General features: G+C 38.8%; 1 protein-coding gene across 2 annotated transcripts in view; it reads left to right on the forward strand.

Moving 5' to 3' along the window:
* The first annotated feature begins 824 nt into the window (after window positions 1-824).
* Window positions 825-15207, forward strand: part of SSU72 (SSU72 homolog, RNA polymerase II CTD phosphatase) — a 34149-nt gene continuing 19766 nt past the window's right edge. Inside the window, exons 1-2 of one of the 2 annotated variants that reach the window (XM_026065430.1) lie at window positions 825-1008; window positions 11895-12038. In XM_026065430.1, the coding sequence (XP_025921215.1) occupies window positions 929-1008; window positions 11895-12038 (224 nt within the window). In that variant the 5' untranslated portion in view covers window positions 825-928. Of the gene's footprint in view, window positions 1009-1539; window positions 1632-11894; window positions 12039-15207 lie in introns of those variants that run through there. The other variant, XM_026065439.1, reaches the window with a different exon arrangement.

The raw sequence follows: 15207 nt of genomic DNA on the forward strand, positions 1-15207 counted from the left end.
TTTGTGGAATGCCATTTCTAACCATTCACTCTGAATAGAAAACTGTTAAAAGTGGTTGGATGGGAGAAAATGAATTGTGGAGCATTTGCTCTGAATCACAATGGGAACATCAATGAGTTTTCTACTGGCTTTTCACACTCCATCAATTGCTGACAAGTTAGGTGATATGTTTAGTTCAACAGCTCAAGCAAGCAGTAAGATTCATGAAGCTAATTAACCTGTTTTCTTTTGCAAAAGCGTGAATCCTTGTGGGTTGCCGTTCCAGGTTCTCTGGTGTTAACCAGGAAGTTCAGGGCTTCAGCTTCGAAATTAAAAACAACTGAAGGTATATTGATTCCTGTCATATATTGTGTCAGTCTTAAGGAAATCAGAGACTCTAGAAGGATGCGGTCTGGCTTGTGGAGGAATTCGTTCTTTTATTTCACAGAAGACGGGACGTAAAGAACTGGGAGCCGCAAGGCAGCCGGGCGGGGACACAGCCTTGCAGTGTGCGTGTGCAGCTGGTCCCGCACCACGGCAGCAGAGCGGGGCGGGCAGCCAGGATCAGTATATCCCGAGCTCCAGAGCATCGACCTCTTCCCACGCTAACATGGCCCGGGCACATCACGGCGCGGGGCACTGCCGCGGGGCGCCTCTCGGCGGCTCCCCCTGACTCCGGCAATGGCGGCGCTCGCGCGCATCCTTCTAGCTCTATGGCTGGCGACGCTCTTTCCCCCCAGCGACATTCTGCCGCTCTCTCTATTGCAGGCGGCGGCCTCCGCCCTCGGACGCCCGCTCGGTGGTTGGCCGCGGCGGGCGGCGCTGCCCTAGTGACACGTCCCGGCACCGCCCGCCGTTGGGCTCCAGCCGCCATTTTGTGTGAGCCGTAGCCGGGGTTGGGCGGGTTTCGGAGCCGTGGGGAGGGAGCCGGGCTCTTGCCTGTGTCGCTATGCCTTCCTCGCCGCTCCGTGTGGCCGTGGTGTGCTCTAGCAACCAGAACCGCAGCATGGAGGCGCACAACATCCTCAGGTAACCAGGGCCTGCCTCACCCCCCGCCCTAAGCCCGCGCCCCGCAGGCCGGGGGTGGTGCGGCCTGGCCCGCCGCCTCCTCCCCACCGCTTCCGGGCCCCAGCGTATGCATCCTAGGCCCTGTCGGCTACCTTCTGACGCGGGGCCCCCGCCGGGCCGCACCAGGGCTTCTCCCCTGGCTGCTGCAGCGCGGGCATTGCTCTGCTTTCTTGTCGCTGGGGCTGGGCTCCAGTGGGCTGTCGGGGCAGCGGGGCGCTGCGCCGGCTACGATTCGGGGCCATGCTAGGGGCCCGCGTCTGACCCCCCTAGGCCCAGAGGCTTAGGGTCCTCATCCCCGTTTGTATCCCATCTCCTCTGGACCCTGCTCCGGACAGCTAGCTGGAGTGGCCGGGGCGATAAGGTCTGCTCCGTGGGTGCTGGCGRACCTCCAGATCCAGTGCGGCAAAACAAGAGCTGGAGACTTCGACAGGCACAGCACAGCTCCCGTGTCTCCGCAACTTTAAATTTTAATTTTAATGCATCTGAAGACCGGAGCCCTCTAGGTACTGAAAGGGATCCTTTTCCTGTTTGAGGAAAAATGGATGAAGTATTTGGTTCAGAATGTTAAAAGTCTTCTTTGAGAGGTATGGGTTCTCTTTGAGAGAGAGAGGGTTCCAGTATTTAGCACTGCAAATTCTTTCAGCTTGTTTGAATTCAAAAGGGGGGCTGGGAGATTGGGGAAGCTTGGGGGACAGGAGAGACCTGAGCAGCCAGAAAGTATGTCCCTGAATCTTTCCTGTGCTCAACAGAGATATGATAAAGATTTTTGATTGATGTTATGCACAGTAATACTTACATAAAAAAAATGCATTACTAGCACAGTATGTCAAACAATTAAGTGTAAATCGTGTGCTGCATTAAAAAAAAAAAAAAAAAACCTTGAACGAACAAATAGTAGAAGCATCTAGTTTGGCAGCCATTTTACTCTAAGCAGCATATGCTGCTGTTAAAGCTTGGAACTCTGCATCACATGTTACCTGAGGAAGCTTTATGAAAGCACAAAGTTACAAATAGCTGCTGTTTGTGGGGAAGATGTTACTCTTTTGTTGTTTTTCTGCTAACAATAATATTGGAACTTGCTTAAAACTGAGTACTCATAACAAATTTAAATTTACTTCTGACATTTGGCCTTTCTTTTCTTCTCTGCCTTTGCAGAGGTAAGAATGAAAGCATTTTCTTCTAGCAAATGCTGCAAGGAAATATTTTTTTTAAAGCCTTTTTTTCCCCTTGACTTTAATATGAAAATTAATAAAATATAGGTATTTGGGAAAGGTTTGTATGCAGTGACATCCTATGTAATTAGAACAAGAAGGCAGCGTAAATGACAACATAGAGATGTATTGCTGATGTCCTTTTAAAGAAATAACTAACCCATGGAATGAAAATGGTCATTTGCTCATAAACTTCAGGAAGAAGTTTGCATAGCTCATAGCCAGTCCATTTTACCCTTTCAGGGTTATGTCATGTTGTACGTTTCACTGCACTCTGAAAACTCGCAACTAAAAGAGGAAGAAGAGTTAGGGAGAAATGTTTAAAGTGAATAAACTGAGGCATTTTGAAACTATAAGGTATTATGTTAAGGGATTACAAAAGTTTGAAGGACAAAAATACTGCAGAATCCAGGTAACTATTTGAAAACAAAGTCTGGAGTCTTCAGTGTTGAACATCTTCATGAACAGTGTGTAGTAGCAATGTGTAGTTCAAGGTCTTATAGAAGTACTTTGCTTAGGCTTTATTAGAAATTATTTATGCTGTTAAATGTATTGGAAATAAAATACTTGATATGATGTTTGAGTGTTCAGATGTTCCTAATGTTGTAGATCAGGTTTCAGAATTAACTTCTCTAGTCTGTACAGCGTTTGCCTGAATTACAAGTTTCATTTAAGCCAATTTTTTCTTGTAGATATGTTTTCTGAGTAGTTGTGCTTATGCCAGTCTTCAGTTTATGGGGAAAAATATCTATCCGTAAGGCAAGCTTATTTTACTTTCCACACTTTAGGCCTGTATAATGTCTACTAAAGCTTGAACTGAATTGCATACTGCTACCTTTGAAAGTAGAAATGATCTGTCAGAAATCTCTGAATTCAATCTTCTGAGGCATATGTAAAAAATAAAATTTAGCTATCTACACTGGAACATATAGATGAAATACTTGATTTACCTGGTAGTTCTTTGTTGGAAGCACCTGCAGTTCATCCTTTCTTGCTTTTGTGTTTCTTCTTATAACATCTTCTTAGTTGTTAATCTTTTTTAATGTATGAAATTATGAAGTGCTTTAAATAGGCTTGATTTAACATTTGATGTTCTTACCTTTTATAACATCCTGATGTTCTCTCTTCCGGATTCGAAAAAAAACCCCAAATTGGAATATATATTGTTCTCTGTGGGTTTTTTTGTTTGTTTGTCTTTTTAGCTTAATGTACCAAATATTAGAAGTTACTTTTCTGGAGATTATTTATAAACTTTTTGTCCTTTTTAAATTGCAGTGGTTCATTTCAAAAGGATTTTCAACAAGTCTGATTTGCCAACCTGAATTTGTCCTTCATCCTGACTGTAAATGGTAGCTCTGTGCTGCCACTTGTGCCTCAGGAAAACACTCGTTAGAATCTCTTTTTCGTGTCTGATTACTCTGCTGGCTGCTGGTGTTATCTTGGTTTAGCACTAGTTTCCTTTTGCTTTGTATCCCAACGTATTTTCTTACTAACCAATTTTTAAACACTTTGTTACTGTTCTAATCTTCCAAAAGAAGTCAAACTCAAGGTCTTTGAAGTTTTTTTTAATAGAATAGTTGCTCTTGCTATTGCTGCATCTTGAGACATTAAAACAAAGGTAAAAGAGACAAAGCAAAAAGGTTTATGCAGAAAGATGTAGTCATTCCTTAAAAGTTGTCAAATTGGATGTCCATCTGTAACCAACCTCTAGGTCAAATCTGACTCATCCTATGTTTCTTGCTTTTACAACTTTGTTTCATAATTAAGTTTTTGTGATGATAGTGATTTTTGCTTGTACAGACTTTTAAATTTAATGGGGCGTGCTGCTCTGGTAAAATTCAGGGATTCTGACCTGTGTCTTTGCGGTGTGAATGAAAGTGTGTGCAAGCAAGCACCCATCTATAGAAAGTAGTTTTATATTTTTGGGTTGGGAGTATAAGGAAATAAGCAATAGTGTGATGAAATGAAATATTTTGACTCAGACTGCAGGTCTCAAACAGTTTTAAGTGTTTATTGTGCAAGGGAGGTAATTCTTTAGTGAAAAAAAGAACAACTTTAACTTTCTACTGTGTGACTCTTGATCCCTGAGGATTTCTAGTAGGAACAGATTGAAAGATGGCATTGTGAGCTGATTCAGTTTTTAATGAGTTTTGTTTGTTTGTTTTTAGCAGCATGCATAATTGGAGGCAGGGCTTCTTGCACTTAATGCAGTATAAATGTGCAAAAGGCAGACTTGCCCTAAGCTTCATAGACAAATCCCCCTCTACACCACCCCAGAACAATGCAAATGGCAAAATTTGGTTTCCAGCTGTGCAGATCTGTTATCTGTAGTGCCATGATTCAGAAAAAAGTTAAGTGATTGAGGAAAACAGAGTTTCAGCATATTTCTGATTTGTCATTAATATCACTAATGGGCATATAGTATATGGAAATAAATTTGATTAATGAAGAATGTGCATAATACACACATGGAACCTGCTATTAAAACTGCATATTTTTTTTACAGACAACTTTAACAAACAAGTCCAGTGTTGTATGTGTCTAAAGATATGTTTTTTAGGATGGAGAAATGTTATTGCGGAGGGCTACAAAGACGATTAGGGTACTGGAGCATCTCCCCTATGAGGAAAGGCTGAGAGAGCTGGGCCTGTTTAGCATGGAGAGGAGAAGATGGAGAGGGGATCTTGTTAATGAATACAAATATCTTAAGGGAGGATGTCAAGAGGATGGGGCCAGACTATTTTCAGTAGTGCCCAGTGACAGGGCAAGAGGCAATGGGCACAAACTGAAACACAGGAAGTTCCATCTGAATATGAGGAAAAACTTCTTTGCTGTGAGGGTTATTTATTGTAATCATCTTGTAAATAATAAGCACTCTCCCTGTATCATTGTAACCTGAAAATATCAACATGGTGAAACAGTGCTACTCGCATCAGTTATTAAATGTGTGGTAAGACAGTGAAGAAAGGCAGTAAGGAGAGTGGGGCAAAAGGGAGGGAGACAGCCTCAAGTTTTAAGCATTTGGTAAAAATCAAAGCCACTGCAACTGCCATTATTTTCTTGCATCTGTTGGTTTGCCTTATATTACCTTTTTATTTAGTTCAGTAACTTATAAGTGCAGGAGACCTACCTCGTTCATTGGACCAGTGTTTGTTTCTAAGCCTGCAGCGGAGTGTTTGGCACCTGAGGACCAGGGAGGCTCTTGTGGACAAATAAAGAGAAGCACTATGAATTCCAAAGGCCCTGGAAGTCCACCTTCTACTAAGAACTAAAGGAGGGGAAAAAAAAAATCTTCCTTGAAGTAACACAGAACAAAATATATATGAGTATTGTGTATATGTATGCTCCCCTGCCCCAATCTGTTAGTTATTGAAGTAATTTGCTGCGGTAAGCTTGTACAGGATGAGAGAAGAAACAGTTAAAGAGATGATCCTAATCTTACAAGACAGTATTTGGAAGCCTGTGGTATGTGCATAGATGTTTATTAGCATAGAGTATAGGAACTTGATTCTTCAAACTGTGAAGAGGAAGGTGGAAGGGATACACTCCTCTTACACCAGACCTTGTGGTATAGTAACTTCCACATTCCTATTTTTGTATATTGATTTGGTAGCACACTGATGTCCCTTAAAAGGAAATTGTCATTTCAAACTCTTCCAGTATAGGGTTGCATTGCTATTATAACTTTGTATTTTCAGACTCTGATAGTATCAGTAAGGTATCTCAGTCTCCTGAGTTTAGGGTCTTTTTATTATTACTTCTGCTGAAATCATGAAAACTTGTAGGATGCAGATATGCACTTATATTCCATATATGTTCCTCTTTCATATTTTGTTTTAGGAAACTAAGTGTGTTGAGAACTTGGAGTGTGAACATGAGGGCATTTTAATAGGAGTAAAGAGATGTAAAAACTGAAACCCTAGTAGCAGAAACTTAAATTTCATTACAGTTATATGATTTGCAGTTCAACATTAACCATGTATGAGAATTTAAGTTACACCCACTGCAGCTTGCCTAAGTGGCTCAGTCAGAGTTTTTCTACCAACAGGGCATTATCTGTCAGCAGCTAAATGCAATGGGCTATAGAAATTTCTATCACTTAATTTAAGAAATTTTAAATTGTGTTGATAAATCATATTAAAACATTTGCTTCTTCTTGAGGATTTAATTTTTGTATTAATGCACTTTCATTTGACAGTTTATCCCTGATAAGCAAATTACATGTTGCAGTATAACAAATTCTTAATGTTTTGAACATTTCATAATCAAAATCAGTTAGCAATGCTTGTGTTCCTGCTGTTTAGCAGCATGACTTTTATTAGTTGAATGGCATAAGATGTTTTCAAAGTGGTCTAGGAGGAGGGCATTGTTGCTAATTATTCTCCTGCTACATATTGTGGAAGGGATGTGTTAAAATTACTGATTTGTCCCTTGAAGAACTTTACCACTACTAGCTGCAGTGATACGGCAGTTTTTATTCTATCCACTTAATATTTAAGATTACTTGTTACTTTCTGTTGTAAGAAAAAGCTATACTTTTATGAGCTTTCATTAAGGTGAAGTTACCTTTACGTAATAAGCACGTGTGAAATTCCAAAATAACAGCGTAATGAAAAAAGTTGTAGTTAAAAGTTGATGTCTCAACCTGTATGGATTAATACTGTTTCTGCTATCTGTATCATCAGTGCCTGAAAGGTAGTGGTAGACCACTCTTTCATGTGTCAGTACTTTAGTAATGTAGTCCTGGGCTGATCTTGGCTTTCAGCAGCTGTTGTGTCCCAGACAGGAAGTAGTAGTTGTGTGCATTTGCAAAGAGCTCTGAGGTTCTTTTGGAGAAAAATGCAGCGATTAGTTTCATCTAGTGCCGCAATTAAGTCTAAATGTGGGCATGTGAGCAGTACTGGTGATCTCAATGTAGTGAGCTTTGGACTTAAATTGAGGTGACCATTACTATGCTTGCTGAATTGAGATCTATATACTGGATTGTATTTGATTTGTATATTGACAATTTATGCATGTTGGTCTTAGTAATATTAATGGTAACAACTTCCTGAAATTTCACATTAAGAGACTTGTTTATGTTTAAGCTTCCTGCTTTCAGAAATCAGCACTAGGATAGTATATTAATACATCTTACCTTAATACATCTTATCTTATTAAGAATAAATACTACACATATATTGTCTTGTAGTAAATGTTCATTGTTAAAAAGCTGCACCACATACTTAACAACAGATACTTGCTGACACACTAAACTGGATCTGTCCAGCTGCTTAACAGAAGCAGGCTCTGTTGAATGAGTTCTGTGCAGGTGGTCTTTTTTCACATTAAAAGTGTTTTAACACACTCTCTGTAACAGAGTATTTCATAATAGTACACCAGATTGCATGACTAATGTAAAAGCTGTACCCTGGCAATTGTTAATGCCAAAGGATGAAATTCCATGTGAGATGCACGTTCTGACAATTCGGAGAAATAATTTTCAGTGGGTCATATGCATCAGTGCCACAAATTTTGATGTGAGAAATTGTGCAAATAAAGATTTCTGTGATTTGTGTGAGATTATGCAAAATTCAAGGACTTCTCACTTGAAGATGGACTTCACACGTACAGCATCAATCTGTGGCCCATGTGTGTGACCCCAGTACACCTGTTTCAGAGAATAATATTAAAGTAAAAATTAAAAGCAAGGAGGAAAGCCTAGAAGGAAATAGTTTTCTGTCACAACAGACACTGTCACTGCCTTGCTGTGAGAGAGAAGGAAAGAGGGCAAAAAGTATAAGGTGCCAAAGTCTACTGTTTATTCCATTAGCTGATGTTAAACTACCTCACAAAAATAGCTTCAAGTGGTAGATATAGTGAGGAAAGAAGAAGGATAAGACATCTTAAAGCAGATCACTTTGAAACTTGAACGCTTTTTAACACTGAAATTTCCTCTCTAAATGTCATGGCTATGTTAATGTCTGGTAGAGGAAGTAGAATAAAACTGTAGTTTGAAAGGGTTGTAAGGAAAATAAACTAACGAGAACTCATGCAATTATGAGCAACTGTTAATATGACACAGATTGGGAGGAGTGGTGTGTGTGTGTGTGGGGGGGAATTGCACTTACTTGTATCCATTTTCAGTTGTTTCTCTGTAGTCCTGCAGAAAGAATAAAGAGCATCACATGTCCTCTCTCCATTGTTTATAAAAATAGGAGCCTATATGTAGCTACTGAAAGAAAAAGTGTGATGAAGCAAGAAATGGGGAAAGAGTTGTGATCAGATAAAACAAATGAAAGGAGGTAACACTGATAGTTGTGCAGCGGTATGTTTGAGTTTTGGGGCAAAGCTTGGTCACTGTTGATCTCTGCTAGGAAGCTTTTTGGATCACTTCGAAGGCATTATTCAGTGATAAACACATAGTTTGAATTGGTGTCTTGTACTGAATTTTCTTGCTATCTTGTATATGAAGACTGAGCAGTTAAGATGTGACTTGTAATTTGCTCAAAATGCATACTTGACTCTTGCACTGGTTCCTAGTCTCCTGTTCCCTCCTCTCGGAAGATGACTCTGCAAATGTTTTGATTTCTTTGTTTTAACACTTCGATCTCTCTGTTTATCCTCTGATAAATCATTGAAGTTTCAAGCCTGATTCTTTAAAAAGCTGAGATTAAGCTATTGTCATGACCTGTTTCAGAAATTACATTATAATTATAAAGCCAGATGTTTCAGCATTCTGTACAACAGCGACAGTGTTTTTACTCATGAAACTTGGCCCATTACACCACCAGTAAACAATCTCTTCTAAATCCTGTTATCCAAAAAATATATTGTAATGTTTCTTAATATTACTGAATGATTTGTTGAGGTTCAAGTGGGTGTGTTTAGATCAATCAGAAAAAAACATTATGTGTTACCCCTAAAGACAGACTGCCCTCTGCCCTCTCCCCAGTGTAACCAAGAGTTTTAGGTGCAAGCCATCAGAATAACCATTCCACTTTTGTAAAGATAATCACACAGTCTTTCAGTTCACTTGAGAAAAGTGCTTTCAGGCACCCAAATGTTTGTACTAGCCTAATTAAATTACAGTAGAGGTAGTTTTGGCCCCACAGTGAGGGGGGTATAAAGGCTAATGCAGATAGCTAAGCAACTTTAGCAGAGTAAAAAAGTGTCGACCAGTTGGCATAGTTACTTACTTTCTTATATCAAGACAAAAACATCACTGCCTAAACTGTATCGCACAGGAGCAAATACAGAACGTTCACTTGTTGCAGATCAAAAATGGCTGATAGCACAGAAGAAAAGCAGTATCTGAAACAGTGCATATCATAATTTTAAAGAAAATCTTACATAAAATATAGGCACTCCTTTAGGAATGGTGTGTGAGTTTCAACTGTAACTGCAGCAAAATTTTAAACGTTGGGTCTGTGGTCATTGTGGATTGTATACTTGGCAACTTAGTTGGTAAGAGTTTCCCAAGAACACTTTTATTGGAATCTAGAAGGAGTAGTACATCTACAAGAAATAAGATGATTCTGGTTTCATCAGTTAAGATGTCACCTGCATCTTAATTAAAAGTTCTGGAAGCTTCTGTAGAGGGACATAAGAATAAATGTGGAAAAAGCTGAAATGTCTGTGAACTTATTACTGTGTTTTTATGCTTCTTTTTGGTTATCAGTCTGTAATGATTGGACAGAAGTTGCCTCTCGGCAATAAACTAGAAATTCTGCATCTGAAGTTGTTTGTGACTTATTTAATTGCAAATTCTTAACTGTAATGATTACCTATACTTGTTTTCCTATGAAATAAATGTGGTTATTGGTGTTAGTTAAACACTCTTAAAAGAGGAACTCAGTTTTTTGTGTACTTGGCTTGTTTAAGTCAGGTTATACCTAAACCTTGCTTTTCAAAGAACTTACTCTGTGTTATAGTAGTTTCTTCTGGCTGGTCTGTGTTACTTAAGGAACTTAAATTGAAAAGGCTGAAGTTAGTGAATGGAAAGACCTTTTAGTTGACCCAGTCACTTCCCTGTTCTGGACTGTTTATGCTGAACATTTTTCTGTTATTGCAGTGAGTAGTTTTAAATGCCTAGGCAGCTGGAATTTCATCTTCTGTCTGTCTATCTGTCTAAGGTTTTCTGATAACCTGTCAGAACTTCCCCTAAGAAGAGTTCTGTACAGATAACATCTTCTAGTAAAGAGAAAGCAGAAAATCAAAATCTTGCTTCTGGAAGAAAATAAACTTGCCGATAGAACTGTAGTAAATAAATAATCAAGAAAGTCTAGTTAGGTCTGGATTATTATGGAAACCCTCTCCCCCCCCCCCCCCCAATGTCTAATACAGAAGTTTCCCACTGATGTGCTGTGTGTTACAACATATATAGTCCATGATGGATTGTGATGGGTTTCAAATCAAGGGCTAGCAATAAACTGAAGATCTTATGTTTATTTCTCCATTGTACATTTGAACTGGAGACTTTCAAATGCAAAACTAGTAATTCAAGCTGAAGAATGTGTAGTTATGAAGCCTTGTGCAGTAAGGACATGCTGAGGATGCCTTCATGGCTGTTGCAGTATTCTTTAATTGGAGGCACAGAGAACAGGACATAGTCAGGATTCTGTAATGAAGTTACTTTCTGTTAAAAAATTTAAAAAGCTGGATGTAGAGGGGAAATAATTGCAATTTACTACATTATTGCTAGTGTAAAACTGCAGGTATTCCACCTTGGAGTTTTGTCTTTCACCAAAATCAATTTTGGATTGGTAAACCCAGCATGTTTTGACAGTTAGCAAGACTGGACTATCATTTTTTTTCCTCATAAAATGGCTGTGTTGCTCAGTCTTACTCAACTGCATATAAGTTCTAAGGCAGTCTTTGTGTAGAGATGATTTACATTTGTGCAGTATGTCTTGTACTGCTTGCATTCTGTTTCAGGCCCATAATGTCTATGTGGTGTTCCCTGCTGATTTAGACTCAAATTTCACATATAAAATGTTTTAATTATTTTTCTTGAGGGAAGACATGAGAAAGCTTCAGGGTGAAGCTTTATTTTCAAATAGCAGTTGTCTTTCTTTTCCTCTTGGCTTCTGTGCTAGTGTGTGATCTCTCTCCCTTGTCTCTTTCATCCATGCAATTTTGCTGTGTAGTACAAGCACAGTGACAGAGTTTTAGACAGTTTGGTAAAATCTGCTGTTTAGTCTACAGTTTGTGGCGGGCGGGGGGAGGGAAGAGAAAATTAAACTGAGAAACCATTCTAAGTTGTTCCTTTTAGCTTTTTTTTTTTTTTTTTTTTTGGAGAAGCAAGGTTCAGCAAAACCATCCACTTGATACTAGTTACTTTAAATACTTTAGAAAATCATCTGATGTTAAACTGAATCTTTTGTGTCGCTTGTAGTTATCTGGATTAAAGAATGTGCTCTGCCAGACTTTAGATTTCTGGCTGCAACTCTTCTGTGCTGTAAATCTAAGAACATTGTATTCTCTGTTTTAACTGTTTAGTTGAAATGTGTTTGGAATGTTCAGTTGTGATTTGGTTGATTGCCGAGAGGTGTGTATGTGTGTTTGTTTTAGTTCAGTATGTGTTCTTCAGCACTTCAGTATTTAAAGTCCATCTGATCTAATTGCTTTTTCCCCCCTCCCTTGCCTATCTTTCAGCAAACGAGGATTCAGTGTCCGATCCTTTGGAACAGGGACTCATGTGAAACTGCCAGGACCAGCACCGGACAAGCCGAATGTTTATGATTTCAAAACAACATATGATCAGATGTACAATGATCTGCTTAGGAAAGACAAAGAACTGTATCCCCGTGGCATGCCCTTTTTAAAAAATCGAATATGATTCATCTTTGAAAGGTGTAATTCATTATTTTGCGTTAGGAATATATAGTTGCTTGACTGGCAGACTCTCAATGTTTTAAGGTTATAGGAGGTTTATCCACACTATGGACCTCTAACGCTCCCCTTGTAAATTATTGCTGAGTTACAATGCATGCATTCAAAATGCTCTTTTGTAATATATTAACATATTAAGCTCTTGGGATGAAAACACATTAATATTACCACATTTTGTCCATTACCTCCACTGCACTGTGGATCATATTTTCCCATTGCAAAGACTGTTCCTGATAATGGATGTGCCAAGAGCTGCGACCACAAGATTAAAATTGTATTCAGTTCAGACAGTCAGGTAAGGTTTACAATATACTTCAGCTGGGAGAGAGGATGTATTTCATTAAAGAATCCACTCTTCTTTCTGAGGACTTTTTGATATGTGATTTGATCTCTGCACCAAAAAAATTCTTTTAGTATATTTTAAGAAATGGGCATAGGGAGCCTAATAAAATATATAATCCCAGAGAGCAGAGGTGATGAAGATTATGTGCACTACTTAATTTGACATCAGTCATTGTTTCACATGGTTTTAGAACATCTATATTTAAAGTTGATTTTTGTACTTCCTGTACAAATTTGGGGGACTCATCTGAGATATTCTTTTCTCAACATGGGATCTGTGCTTTTTTTTGTTTGTTTTTAATGATATGAAGGAGAAAATTTTAACTTACAGTGAATATGTTATTTGGAATATGCTGAATTTCTATCGAAAAGATAGAGGACCCTTTAGAATGAAGTATCCAAGAAATGAGAGTTTTGGCAGTAAGTTTAAACAGAGCAGGTTTTGCACTGTTTAGTGGTATCTCACCTGTGGTTCTTTAATGTCCATGGATATATACATATTGAAAAAAATGAAGCTCAAATTAAACTTTTCCCAAAGAATTAGTGTTGGATTAGATTTTAGTGAAATACTGATAATGTAAGGTTTTTTCCTCTAAAATCTTGACTATGGCTGTCTGAAGATGCCACAGGAATGTTAACATGGTTTAAATATCTAACTGTACTCAGACAGCCTAGTTTTCTTAAGTCTTTTTAACGAAGTTGGAATAAGACAAAACAGGTTGACAAAGACTAGAAAACTTGAAGCACAAGTAAAATCTAGTTTAAGTTGCCACACAAGGAGTCATCAAACTCAATAGCTTGGCATAAGATAGCTCTACAGTTGTTTGTTTATGGCTTAATATGAGTCAGCAAATTCTTACTGTATTTGCTGACCAGAAAATACTAAACTTGAACTCCCTGTGACCCCAGCAGTGGTGGTTTCTTTTGGGTTGGGTTTCTGAAGGACTTCTCTTGAGAAGGGCTGGACTGTTTGATAAAGCTATACAGCACTGTTAGTGCTGATTATACATTGGAATATCTTTTTGCATGGCATTCCACACAAATGGTATTCCTTGCTAGGGGTGTTGATTCCTTAATGTCTAATTAGAGGTCCTCTTTTCAAATTTGAAATGTAGCTTATAGTCTTAATGAATCACGTGCATAATGTGATTTTTTTTTTTCTTGTATCCCTCTGCTGATAAAGAAAAGGAAAATCTTGCAAACCCATCTCACTGAGGTATGCAATATCTTGATTAAAAATCAATTGCTTCAAAAGAAAATCATTTGAATTGAGAAATAATTTTTACAAAGCACTAAAGATGTGATTAATTTGTTGCATTATCTGTTGCTGCTGTACTGAGTATGGCATTGCTTTAAGATCAAACCAAAAGAAAGCCTATCCAGTCCCCCCCCATTCAGCATCTCTTTTGGAGTTGCCAATTAGGTTTTGCTCCATGTTGGAGATGGAGCTCCATGTTGCTGTGTTCCCCACATGTATTTGCAGTGTTACAGTTACTTTTCTTCTGTCTTGAGAAAAGATTTCAGTTTAAACAGTAGTCATGACAGGGGAAACGGGGCCAAGGACAATTGCCTTTAAACCTTTACATGTTTTTATTCTCAGATATTGTAATTTAGGTTTTTCAGAATGAAGACTCAGTGCAGAACAACTCCACTTGCAGAAATGGGTTTTGAGGGTAAAGAATTCTCTTACAGTAACCAAAACCAGATATACTCTTGTCAGAGCTGTGGAGTAGATCTTTCTGAACCAGGATCATGTCAGGGGGGCTCAGTTGGGGTAGTTTTTTTTTTTTTAATTTAATTTAATTTAATTTAATTTATTTATTTATTTATTTGTGAGCATTACATCATAGAGGTGATGGGCATGCAAACATTGCCTCCTGTAGGGTAGGAGGGCCTGCTCTTCTAAAGGACTTTGCATTTAATGGGTATGGGGAAGCAAGAGAAGGTATGCATCTTCCTATGATTTAGTTTGTTCTTCTGTTCCCCAGCCTTGCTTTCATTAGCTAAGTGGAGATTGGCTGTCTTCTCTAACTCTTCCACATGGTCTGAAATAGTATATTCTGGTGACAATCGTCAGCTTGTTTCCATATTGCAGTGATGGGACATATGAAGTTTCAGTGCTCAACGTCCAGTGCTGCCTCATTTAGGAGTGATTTTCTTCCTCCAGTCCTGTAGGCCAGCAGGGTTTTGAAGCATTATGAACACTAGATACTCAGTGAAATTGTGGCTGTAAGGGATTTGGCACATCCTGTGTTGACCAATCAAGGGATTTACACCTGCTTCAGAAAGCAGCAGTCTTGACCCAGGTATGAGATTCTGCAGTGCTGGACACTAGTCAGTGAGGTTAAAAAAAAAATGCATTAGAATGAAAAATATCTGCTGAAACTTTCTCTTCTTCATTGGTGGGAAGGAGTGAGGGGAAAGCTATCAAGAACCCACAGCTCCTCTGCAAGGGTGAAAGTATCTCCACTGCAGTTAGTGCAACACAGAGTGCAAGCTTGCATGTCTTGAAAGCAGATTTTGAATTTCATAAGCACAGAAATAAGGCATTAATCGAACCAGGCTTTGCAGGCACATATACTTGGTTGAGGAGATGGTTACATTAAACTGGAAGTAGCTGAACACATTTTAAAATGTGGTAATTAAACTTCATAGTTAGAATAGATATCCACTTCTACCTTACATTTTGGAATATTGCATTTAAATACCTGGAGCACTAATAGGGAACTGTGGC

Source organism: Apteryx rowi, unplaced genomic scaffold (assembly GCF_003343035.1).
Source record: "Apteryx rowi isolate R43461 unplaced genomic scaffold, aptRow1 scaffold_1025, whole genome shotgun sequence".
In the NCBI taxonomy this organism is placed as follows: Eukaryota; Metazoa; Chordata; class Aves; order Apterygiformes; family Apterygidae; genus Apteryx; species Apteryx rowi.